The sequence below is a fragment of the Oncorhynchus nerka genome, linkage group LG1 (assembly GCF_034236695.1).
Source record: "Oncorhynchus nerka isolate Pitt River linkage group LG1, Oner_Uvic_2.0, whole genome shotgun sequence".
NCBI classification, from domain to species: domain Eukaryota; kingdom Metazoa; phylum Chordata; class Actinopteri; order Salmoniformes; family Salmonidae; genus Oncorhynchus; species Oncorhynchus nerka.
The window spans coordinates 46,545,829-46,558,488 of record NC_088396.1 but is presented as its reverse complement, the minus strand read 5'-3'; the positions used below and the strand labels follow the sequence as shown (position 1 = coordinate 46,558,488).

The 12,660-nt window shown below is 47.4% G+C and overlaps 1 protein-coding gene across 3 annotated transcripts in view; it reads left to right on the top strand.

The window, feature by feature from the left end:
- The window catches only part of LOC115130461 (1-acyl-sn-glycerol-3-phosphate acyltransferase gamma-like), a 29,426-nt gene extending 18,166 nt beyond the window's left edge, over positions 1-11,260 (top strand). For 2 of the 3 annotated variants that reach the window (XM_029661641.2, XM_029661636.2), the window contains 8 exons: positions 918-1,146; positions 1,575-1,744; positions 1,946-2,107; positions 5,280-5,433; positions 6,087-6,189; positions 9,857-9,932; positions 10,124-10,322; positions 10,581-11,260. In XM_029661641.2, coding sequence (XP_029517501.1) covers positions 969-1,146; positions 1,575-1,744; positions 1,946-2,107; positions 5,280-5,433; positions 6,087-6,189; positions 9,857-9,932; positions 10,124-10,322; positions 10,581-10,672 — 1,134 coding nt within the window. In that variant the 5' untranslated portion in view covers positions 918-968 and the 3' untranslated portion in view covers positions 10,673-11,260. Of the gene's footprint in view, positions 1-917; positions 1,181-1,574; positions 1,745-1,945; positions 2,108-5,279; positions 5,434-6,086; positions 6,190-9,856; positions 9,933-10,123; positions 10,323-10,580 lie in introns of those variants that run through there. The other variant, XM_029661650.2, reaches the window with a different exon arrangement.
- Positions 11,261-12,660: the final 1,400 nt, after the last annotated feature.

Sequence of the window (12,660 nt, the reverse complement as noted above, 5' to 3'; positions counted from 1 at the left end):
ACCACATCCAATGTAGCCACCTGGGCTTCATTTCTGCATTTACAACCACATCCAATGTAGCCACCTGGGCTTAATTTCTGCATTTACAACCACATCTAATGTAGCAACCTGGGCTTCATTTCTGCATTTACAACCACATCCAATGTAGCAACCTGGGCTTCATTTCTGCATTTACAACCACATCTAATGTAGCAACCTGGGCTTCATTTCTGCATTTACAACCACATCCAATGTAGCAACCTGGGCTTCATTTCTGCATTTACAACCACATCCAATGTAGCAACCTGGGCTTCATTTCTGCATTTACAACCACATCCAATGTAGCAACCTGGGCTTCATTTCTGCATTTACAACCACATCTAATGTAGCAACCTGGGCTTCATTTCTGCATTTACAACCACATCCAATGTAGCAACCTGGGCTTCATTTCTGCATTTACAACCACATCCAATGTAGCAACCTGGGCTTCATTTCTGCATTTACAACCACATCCAATGTAGCAACCTGGGCTTCATTTCTGCATTTACAACCACATCTAATGTAGCAACCTGGGCTTCATTTCTGCATTTACAACCACATCTAATGTAGCCACCTGGGCTTCGTTTCTGCATTTACAACCACATCTAATGTAGCAACCTGGGCTTCATTTCTGCATTTACAACCACATCTAATGTAGCCACCTGGGCTTCATTTCTGCATTTACAACCACATCTAATGTAGCATCCTGGGCTTCATTTCTGCATTTACAACCACATCTAATGTAGCATCCTGGGCTTTGTTTCGTTTTTGACCAATTTCTCCTCTTCTGTTCTTTTTTAATGTCTTTCTTTCTCCATGACACCTTTTATCTTACCTACCTTCTCCTCCCTGCCTCTCTCCTTCCTCCTGCACCCACCCTCTCCTCTCCCCTCTCCCAGGTTGTCGTAGTGTGCAGAGGAGAGGAGTGCTCCTCAGTAGTAGCAGCAGCCATGGGCCTGGTAGCTTACCTGAAGACCCAGTTTGTTCTGCAGCTCCTCCTGGGTTTTGTGTTCGTGGTGAGCGGCCTCCTCATCAACTTCATCCAGTTGTTGACATGCGTCCTGTGGCCTATCGACAAGCAGCTGTACCGCAGGATCAACACCAGGCTCTCCTACTCCCTCTGGAGCCGTGAGTCACCACGCTGCAATTGTCCCTTGTCTGTGTAAGATCCTGATGTGTATGGGTGTGTGTTTGACTAGGTATTTGTGAGATCCTGGTGTGACCTCGTTAGTATGTAATGCGTTGTGTGTATAATATGAAGTTTATTTGTCACACCTCAAAGGGAGAACTTGTAACAGAATGGATCTTGTGATATTGACAACTGTGACTCAGTTGACTAGTAGAGGCAATCATTTCTATTTCTGGCCATGGAGTTGTTTTGTATGAGACTGTGTAATAGAAAGCAAGTTGTGTCCTGATGTTGACAGAGTAGATTTAGTGGTGACGGCACCTTTTTTTATGGACAATGTTTCGATCCAACAAGGATCTTGGTGGGGTAAAGTTGACCAGAGAGCTGTGAATAGATGTGACTGTGTTGACCCTGTTGTCCTGTACAGAGCTGGTGATGCTGCTGGAGTGGTGGTCGGGAACACAGTGCACCCTCTACACAGATCAGGCCACGGTGGACAAGTTCGGCAAGGAACACGTCATCATCATCCTCAACCACAACTATGAGATTGACTTCCTGTGCGGCTGGACTATCTGTGAGCGATACGGAGTCCTAGGGGTCAGTAATGATATCCAACCCTCACTGGCTCGCTCCAATTCTCTGTCACTCTATTGGCCTGTCCTGTTGACTTGTCCCTTGTTTTCAGTGCAGATCAACAGGACAGTAGTTGAGGGAGCCACTGTAGACCATTGAGGTGGACCGGCGTTCTTCACATCTCTCCCTTTTTTCTGACCTGATGATCCATGTTTGTTTACCCAGAGTTCCAAGGTGCTGGCCAAACACGAGCTGCTGAAGGTGCCTCTGATTGGCTGGACCTGGTATTTCCTGGAGATCGTGTTCTGTAAGAGGAAGTGGGAGGAGGACCGAGAGACCGTGTTCAGAGGGCTAGAAAGACTCAGAGACTACCCTGAGTTTATGTGGGTGAGTATAGCTCCTTCGTTATAGGGCTACATTTCTCTATCCTGGCCCAGATTACTCAGGCTCCTTAGTCATAGGGCTACATTTCTCTATCCTGGCCCAGATTACTCAGGCTCCTTAGTCATAGGGCTACATTTCTCTATCCTGGCCAAGATTGTTCAAATTCTTGTCATTCAGTCGGCTCTTAACAGCCATTTGAAACACTGAAAATACATTGTACATTAGGCCCAGATGGCAGTGAATCTACACACAGGATTTATCCTTGCGCACCTAGCTTCAGTCTGTTATAACAAGTCATTGGACTAGGTCCAGGAGTTCAGTCTTGTCCCGATCAGGTCTGGTTACTGTATCTCTGGTGCTATTCAACTGGCCGAGACACCACGGGAATGTAGGTCAGTGTGATTCTGGCCTTCTTCCTAAAGGCTCTTTAGAGAGGTTTAGACACGTGCTGTCGCTTGGGCTGCAGATTCCACGTCTGACGCTTGTTAGCGGTTACCAGGAACTACCAGAGGACTTCGGCTAATTAAGTGACCCCTCGAAAACCCCCCACCAACTCTACTCTGACACGGGGACAGGTCAACTTTGACACGGGGACAGGTCAACTTTGACACGGGGACAGGTCAACTTTGACACGGGGACAGGTCAACTTTGACACGGGGACAGGTCAACTTTGACACGGGGACAGGTCAACTTTGACACGGGGACAGGTCAACTTTGACACGGGGACAGGTCAACTCTGACACGGGGACAGGTCAACTCTGACACGGGGACAGGTCAACTCTGACACGGGGACAGGTCAACTCTGACACGGGGACAGGTCAACTCTGACATGGGGACAGGTCAACTCTGACATGGGGACAGGTCAACTCTGACACGGGGACAGGTCAACTCTGACACGGGGACAGGTCAACTCTGACACGGGGACAGGTCAACTCTGACACGGGGACAGGTCAACTCTGACACGGGGACAGGTCAACTTTGACACTGGGACAGGTCAACTCTGACACGGGGACAGGTCAACTTTGACACGGGGACAGGTCATGTTGAGTGTTTACTGTGCCCAAATGGAGTCCTTGGGTCTGTTAATGCTGTGCCCACTCTAAATGGAAGTCCTTGGGTCTGTTAATGCTGTGCCCACTCTAAATGGAAGACCTTGGGTCTGTTAATGCTGTGCCCACTCTAAATTCAAATGTATTTATAAAGCCCTTACATCAGCTGATGTCACAAAGTGCTGTACAGAAACCCAGCCTAAAACCCCAAATGGCAAGCAATGCAGGTGTAAAAGCACAGAGGCTAGGAAAAACTCCCTAGAAAGGAAGAAACGTAGAGAGGAACCAGACTATGAGTGGTGGCCAGTCCTCTCTGGCTGTGCCAGGTGGAGATTATAACAGAACATGGCCTAGATGACCAGCAGGGTCAGATGATAATAATCACAGTGGTTGTAGAGGGTGCAACAGGTCAGCACCTCAGGAGTAAATGTCAGTTGGCTTTTCATAGCCGATCATTCAGAGTATCTCTACCTCTCCTGCTGTCTGTAGAGAGTTGAAAACAGCAGTTCTGGGACAGGTAGCACGTCCGGTGAAAAGGTCAGGGTTCCACAGCCGCAGGCAGAACAGTTGAAACTGGAGCAGCAGCACGAACAGGTGGACTGGGGACCGCAAGGAGTCATCAGGTCAGGTAGTCCTGAGGCATGGTCCTATGGCTCAGGTCCCCAGAGAGAGAGAGAGAAAGAAAGAGAGAATTAAAGAGAGCATACTTAAATTCACACAGGACACCGGATAAGACAGGATAAATACTCCAGATATAACAAACTGACCCTAGCCCCCCGACACACAAACTATTTCAGCGTTAATACTGGAGGCTGAGACTGGAGGGGTCGGGAGACACTGTGGCCCCGTCCAACGATACCCCGGACAGGGCCAAACAGGCAGAATATAACCCCACCCATTTTGCCAAAGCACAGCCCCCATGGAGATTGAGATAAGATGAGGACTTTATTTAGAGTAGATTTTAATGGAGATGCACTTGATCTGTAACTCACCATGGCCCTGCTGGGGAGTTTGATAGGGACAGAGATGAGAGGAGGCCACCTTAACTTGTTCACGCTACCACGTTCCCCTAGGGCACCCCCCCCCCCCCCCTACGCTCAACTCAAAAATATTCTTAGAAATATTTAACCTCCACACATTAACAAGTCCAATAGCTCAAATGAAAGATAAACACCTTGTTCATCTACCCAGCGAGTCAGATTTCTAAAATGTTTTACGGCGAAAACATAGCACATATTTATGTCAAACCACCACCAAAGACACAGCCAATATATAGCCATTTTGTCGAACAAAAGATGCAATCACAAACGCAGGATTAAAAGAAAAATAATTCACTAACCTTTTGAAAATCTTCATCAGATGACAGTAATAGGACATGTTACACAGTACATTTGTTTTTTTCAATAATATGCCATTTATATCCATAAATCAACGTTTACATTGACGCCATGTTCAGAAAATGCGAAACAATGTCCGGAGAAATTATATATAACTCCGCCAGATAACAGCAATACACATCATAAACTTTGACTAAATATACATGTTCTACATATAGTTAGAAAGATACACTGCTTCTTAATGCAATCGCTTTGTCACATTTCTTTTTAACGTTACAGAAATCGTTCATTTTTCAATAATCTGAGACGGCGCTCAGACATAAGCAATATTTCTCCGCTATGTTGGAGTCAACAGAAACACAAAATTACAACATAAATATTCCCAGATCCATAGCTGGTTGGGAAGGATGGGGGCGATGACGTCAAAGTTGGCCCAACTTTCCTGATGAGAGAAATAGTTTGGGAGATTGGCTGCCCTGTGAGTTCTGCTGTACTTACAGACATATTTCAAATGGTTTTAGAAGCTTTAGAGTGTTTTCTATCCAATAATAATTATTATATGCATATATTATCAATTTTGGACAGATTGTTTTTCAGTTTACTATGGGCACGCAATTCCTCCAAAGGGGGCAGTATTCTGCGTAGCCTTAACTGGTTTGGGAGTGTTGTCTAAACCTGTTGTGTGCGTCTTGTCTATCTGTTTGTATTTTTAAAACTTTGTTTGTCTTAGTGTGTTTTTTTTTTAAGCTCAATGTATCTCGCTCTCTCTTTCTTACTCTCTCTCTGTAGTTCCTGCTGTACTGTGAAGGCACTCGCTTCACAGAGAAGAAGCACCAGATCAGTATGGAAGTGGCAGAGAGTAAAGGCCTGCCCAAGCTCAAATACCACCTGCTGCCCAGAACCAAAGGCTTCACCACCGCACTCAAATGCCTCCAGGGCACAGGTGTGGCATGCATTCAAGCACACACACACACACACACACACACACCAGGGTTCTCCCCGAAGAATGGAAGAAGGGTGCCGCGCCACCTTGTGATGTCTGGCCGCGCCCCCTTGTGATGTCTGGCCGCGCCCCCTTGTGATGTCTGGCCGCGCCACCTTGTGATGTCTGGCCGCGCCACCTTGTGATGTCTGGCCGCGCCACCTTGTGATGTCTGGCCGCGTCACCTTGTGATGTCTGGCCGCGTCACCTTGTGATGTCTGGCCGCGCCCCCTTGTGATGTCTGGCCGCGCCCCCTTGTAATGTCTGGCCGCGCCCCCTTGTGATGTCTGGCCGCGCCACCTTGTGATGTCTGGCCGCGCCACCTTGTGATGTCTGGCCGCGTCACCTTGTGATGTCTGGCCGCGCCCCCTTGTAATGTCTGGCCGCGCCCCCTTGTACATATTTTAATGTTTTATCATTTAAGGCCCGGCACCATACCCTAATAGGTTTGTTTTTTTTGCTCTAGATTGCAGAAAATGTCAGTTACAGCTGTTCAAAAACACTGTACTTTGCAGCACCACCTTTTAAAAACATCCTGGGGTGAACCCGACACACACACACACACACACACACACTGATTTTCTGTTCTTGTGTCTGTCATCTTCTGTTTTTAGTGTCTGCTGTGTATGACGTCACACTGAACTTTAAAGACCACCAAGTCCCCACTCTGCTGGGCATCATCAACGGCAAGAAATACATGGCAGATATGAGAATCAGGTGGGAACAGATCAATAGATACGACCCTGTGATTATTACTGGGACTGTTTAGAATGGAAGCCCATGATGCTCTGTTAGCCCCGTTGGCACTGTTCCAAGCACATTGGTGTTTATCAGAGAGAGACAATGGACTGCTTAACTCAGCTGAAGTCTTGTGCTGCTGGGGTAGTCATGTTCTGTCCTAACCAACACGCATGGGTAATGCTGCTGGGGTAGTCATGTCCTAACCAACACGCATGGGCAATGCTGCTGGGGTAGTCATGTCCTAACCAACACGCATGGGTAATGCTGCTGGGGTAGTCATGTCCTAACCAACACACATGGGTAATGCTGCTGGGGTAGTCATGTTCTGTCCTAACCAACACACATGGGTAATGCTGCTGGGGTAGTCATGTTCTGTCCTAACCAACACACATGGGTAATGCTGCTGGGGTAGTCATGTCCTGTCCTAAACAACACACATGGGTAATGCTGCTGGGGTAGTCATGTTCTGTCCTAACCAACACACATGGGTAATGCTGCTGGGGTAGTCATGTTCTGTCCTAACCAACACACATGGGTAATGCTGCTGGTGTAGTCATGTCCTAACCAACATACATGGGTAATGCTGCTGGGGTAGTCATGTCCTAACCAACATACATGGGTAATGCTGCTGGGGTAGTCCTGTCCTAACCAACACACATGGGTAATGCTGCTGGGGTAGTCGTGTTCTGTCCTAACCAACACACATGGGTAATGCTGCTGGGATAGTCATGTCCTGTCCTAACCAACACACATGGGTAATGCTGCTGGGGTAGTCATGTCCTAACCAACACACATGGGTAATGCTGCTGGGGTAGTCATGTCCTAACCAACACGCATGGGTAATGCTGCTGGGGTAGTCATGTCCTAACCAACACGCATGGGTAATGCTGCTGGGGTAGTCATGTTCTGTCCTAACCAACACACATGGGTAATGCTGCTGGGGTAGTCGTGTTCTGTCCTAACCAACACACATGGGTGAAGACAGGAGGAGTGAGAGGGAGAGAGGGCAGTGAGGTCACAGAAAAGCTGCAGGGAAAAGCATGACTCTGACTCATATCCCGGAGACCATCATTAAATACCAGGGTTAGTATCAGGCTTCTGTTACAACATCAGCTACACTGTAAGATTACAGAGAGACCTCAACTCTTACAGGGAGGACACTAATACTGTAAGATTACATAGAGACCTCAACTCTTACAGGGAGGACACTATACTGTAAGATTACAGAGAGACCTCAACTCTTACAGGGAGGACACTAATACTGTAAGATTACATAGAGACCTCAACTCTTACAGGGAGGACACTATACTGAGACCTCAACTCTTACAGGGAGGACACTATACTGTAAGATTACATAGAGACCTCAACTCTTACAGGGAGGACACTATACTGTAAGATTACATAGTAAGACCTACATTAGAGACCTCAACTCTTACAGGAGGACACTAATACTGTAACAGGGAGGACACTATACTGTAAGATTACATAGAGACCTCAACTCTTACAGGGAGGACACTATACTGTAAGATTACATAGAGACCTCAGAGGGAGACTGTAAGATTACATAGAGACCTCAACTCTTACAGGGAGGACACTATACTATAAGATTACATAGAGACCTCAACTCTTACAGGGAGGACACTATACTGTAAGATTACATAGAGACCTCAACTCTTACAGGGAGGACACTATACTGTAAGATTACAGAGAGACCTCAACTCTTACAGGGAGGACACTATACTGTAAGATTACAGAGAGACCTCAACTCTTACAGGGAGGACACTATACTGTAAGATTACATAGAGACCTCAACTCTTACAGGGAGGACACTACTATAAGATTACATAGAGACCTCAACTCTTACAGGGAGGACACTATACAGTAAGATTACAGAGAGACCTCAACTCTTACAGGGAGGACACTATACTGTAAGATTACAGAGAGACCTCAACTCTTACAGGGAGTTGGGGGGCTCCCGAGTAGCGCAGCGGTCTAAGGCACTGCATCTCAGTGCTAGAGGCGTCGCTACAGACCCTGGTTCGATTCCAGGCTGTATCACAACCGGCCGTGATTGGGACTCCCATAGGCCATGATTGGGACTCCCAACTGACATGCATATTGAGGCCCATTTCTAGAGGTGGAAATTATATTTTAGATGGTGTCAGCATGATTTAATTTAAATTTAATTTTGGAGTATAATGTCCCATTTAAAAAGTAAACAGAACTGAGTTTCTCAGTCCTTCATAAAAATGATCCCGGGGAAGACCCCGTGATCAGGGGACGGGAATTGGCCAAACTCACAGTTTGATACATGCACAAAATGATCCTCTGCCTAAATGCATGATGGTCATGACTTCCTGACATGAAAGGGGAGGTTATTAACTTGAGCCCAGACGATTGATCTGAGATCAACTGAAATTGTCAGTCATGGGATTTCCTTTCTTCTTTCAGCCCTGCATATCTCTAATTGCGTCGTGTAAAAACAAACCATTTGAATAACAACATTGAGAGACCTTCAAAGGCTCTGTTTCATTGTCTTTTTTATTAGATGGCAGATCAAGACACCTCCCCTGCATGAATGAGCCCTGTGTGAGGTTCAATGGGAAAAGTAGCCTGCATGAATGAGCCCTGTGTGAGGTTCAATGGGAAAAGTAGCCTGCATGAGTGAGCCCTGTGTGAGGTTCAACGGGAAAAGTAGCCTGCATGAATGAGCCCTGTGTGAGGTTCAACGGGAAAAGTAGCCTGCATGAATGAGCCCTGTGTGAGTTAAATGGGAAAAGTAGCCTGCATGAATGAGCCCTGTGTGAGGTTCAACGGGAAAAGTAGCCTGCATGAATGAGCCCTGTGTGAGGTTCAATGGGAAAAGTAGCCTGCATGAGTGAGCCCTGTGTGAGGTTCAACGGGAAAAGTAGCCTGCATGAATGAGCCCTGTGTGAGGTTAAATGGGAAAAGTAGCCTGGTGTGGCAAAAACAGACGCTTGTTTTATGGCCCAGTCCTACTTTTACTGTATGAGGAACCCCCATCTGAACCTTGAGTCAGTTTGCTCCCTGGTGGTGAGATGTTGCTACAGCAGACACTCATTCTCCTGCATTCTGTTGCTACAGCAGGCACTCATTCTCCTGCATTCTGTTGCTACAGCAGACGCTCATTCTCCTGCATTCTGTTGCTACAGCAGACGCTCATTCTCCTGCATTCTGTTGCTACAGCAGGCGCTCATTCTCCTGCATTCTGTTGCTACAGCAGACACTCATTCTCCTGCATTCTGTTGCCACAGCAGACGCTCATTCTCCTGCATTCTGTTGCCACAGCAGACGCTCATTCTCCTGCATTCTGTTGCCACAGCAGACGCTCATTCTCCTGCATTCTGTTGCCACAGCAGACGCTCATTCTCCTGCATTCTGTTGCCACAGCAGACGCTCATTCTCCTGCATTCTGTTGCCGCAGCAGACGCTCATTCTCCTGCATTCTGTTGCCGCAGCAGGCGCTCATTCTCCTGCATTCTGTTGCCGCAGTAGACGCTCATTCTCCTGCATTCTGTTGCCGCAGCAGACGCTCATTCTCCTGCATTCTGTTGTCATAGCAGACCCCCCTGCTATCTCCTGCATTGTGTTGACTGCCTGTCTCCTCTTCTCTGGCCTGCAGGCGGTTCCCTGTAGAGGAGATCCCAGAGGATGAGAAGGAGTGTGCCAACTGGCTTCATAAACTCTACCAGGAGAAGGTAAGGCTCTTTTGGTGCTTGAGGTTTAACTGAATAGTGTTAAATGTAGAGATGCTTTCTTTCCTGTAGAAGTCAGACATATAAACTCATATCAGATGAGTTATACCTACCTTTATTTTGAAGTAACAGCACAATGTTTTACCAGGTTTGGTAGTAGCCACCTACTGTACCTTGACATTGTCTCTCTCCAGGATGCTTTGCAGGAGCACTACCATAAAGAGGGCACTTTCCCGGGTCCCACCATCACCCCTCCTCGCCGGTTGTGGACGCTACTCAACTTCCTGTTCTGGGCGGCCCTGCTGCTCTCACCCCTCATCAACTTCGCCTGCGGGGTGGTGGTCAGCGGCTCCCCCCTCCTCATCCTCGGCTTCAGCCTCTTCCTCATCGTAGGTGAGTAAGAGGGTACACAACAGCCGCAAGCACTTCCTCTCCACTGTTGCCTTGGCATGGGACCTTGATCCAATAACAATGAGCTTTATGCAGTAGCTAACTCCAACATACACATGAATGTAACTGAAATGTTGACTAATGTGTATAGGTCCTGAAAACAAAGTTACATGTCAGTAAATATTATCATTTTGTGAGTTTTTTTTTTTTGCCTCTTGAGATTTGGGCCATCTCTGTTTTTTTCTTTTTGGTCCTCTTCAGCCTCCATAGCCATCCGGCGCCTGATCGGTGTCACCGAGGTAAAGAAGACAGGCTCCAGTTACGGCGACGAGGGGTCCAAGAAACAGAACTAGACCTCTACTTCCCCCCTGTTGGTTGCTGTACGGTCCTCCTGCGGTTCCCCTCCCTCTATTCTGTTGTCCTGCAGGTGCAGTCAGCACGCCGGGGAGGGGGCCAAACCATTACACCTAGAGATAAAACCGATAGATCTGGATGGGACCAAACCATTACACCTAGAGATAAAACAAATCTGGAGGAGGCCAAACCATTACACCTAGAGATAAAACAAATCTGGAGGAGGCCAAACCATTACACCTAGAGATAAAACCGATAGATCTGGATGGGACCAAACCATTACACCTAGAGATAAAACGGATAGATCTGGAGGGGGCCAAACCATTACATCTAGAGATAAAACGGATAGATCTGGAGGGGGCCAAACCATTACATCTAGAGATAAAACGGATAGATCTGTAGGGTGCCAAACCGTTACACCTAGAGATACCACATATAGATCTGGATGGAGCCAAACCATTACACCTAGAAATAAAATGGATAGATCTAGAGGGGGCCAAACCATTACAGATAGATAAAACAGATCTGTAGGGGGCCAAAACATTACACCTAGAGATAAAACGGAGAGATCTGGAGAAAGAAAGAGAGAGAGCATTATGACCATGGAAGGAGTGTGGAGAGAGAGACAGGAAGACGGTCTGGAGCCAGCTCTCTGTGGAGTAGGAGAGGGCAGAAGGAGAGGCTAAGACCAGGCTCTTTGCCCCCTTAACAACTCCCTCGGATGTCCCCGGCCACGCCCACTCCTTCACCTCCTGACCACTGGGGTCCTCACCACCGGACAACTAGTCAGCTCACCACACAGAAACAAGCCCACTTCCTGTTCTGAGCTAACTACTTCCTTTTCCTGTCACATGCTCTGGTCCTTTTTTTACTTGTGTTCACCTCTTGTAACAACATACAGTACATCTCCCCCTCGTTCTACCAAATGACTGGACTTCAAATGGGAACCAGTTTCTTGAGGCTCAGCCTGGTTTCCACTTTGCTTTTAACCTCTAAGAAAAATATGTTTATTTTTTCACTGTGTTTCCTATCTCTGCTGTGGGAGCCCGCCCCCTTTTATATTTGTTGTCCAGATTCAAAATCAAATATAATGCGGTTTCCATGATTCTACAAGTCCACGGCACTTATTTTCATCTGGGCTATGTATAACAGCAGAGATGGGACTTCCAGTGTTTTAAATACTGAGGCAGGTTTCTGTGTGTTAAGACTACAGTAAGGGCTCTGTATTCATTAACTACACACTAATTAACTACTTACTCACATTTTGTTATCTTTGACATGATATTCGACTCCACTGTTCCAACGCCCTCAAGTTCTGACTAATGATTATTTTATGTAGGTTTTTTTCCGCTTTCTCCCATGCTTGTAGATGTCTGCACACACATTAACATGCCATTTTATGACTAGCCAGTTCCTGAGTGAACTTCTCTTCTTCTGTTGTCTCCGCTCTGTTTTACACAGCTCAACCACCCCCGGTGTCTTTACACAGCTCAACCACCCCCGGTGTCTTTACACAGCTCAACCACCCCCGGTGTCTTTACACAGCTCAACCACCCCCGGTGTCTTTACACAGCTCAACCACCCCCGGTGTCTTTACCACCCCGGTGTCTCAAGCCAACCCCCGGTGTCTTTACACAGCTCAACCACCCCGGTGTCTTACACAGCTCAACCACCCCGGTGTCTATACACAGCTCAACCACCCCGGTGTCTTTACACAGCTCAACCACCCCCGGTGTCTTTACACAGCTCAACCACCCCCGGTGTCTATACACAGCTCAACCACCCCCGGTGTCTATACACAGCTCAACCACCCCCGGTGTCTATACACAGCTCAACCACCCCGGTGTCTATACACAGCTCAAACCCCGGTGTCACCCCGGTGTCTATACACAGCTCAACCACCCCGGTGTCTATACACAGCTCAACCACCCCGGTGTCTATACACAGCTCAACCACCCCCGGTGTCTATACACAGCTCAACCACCCC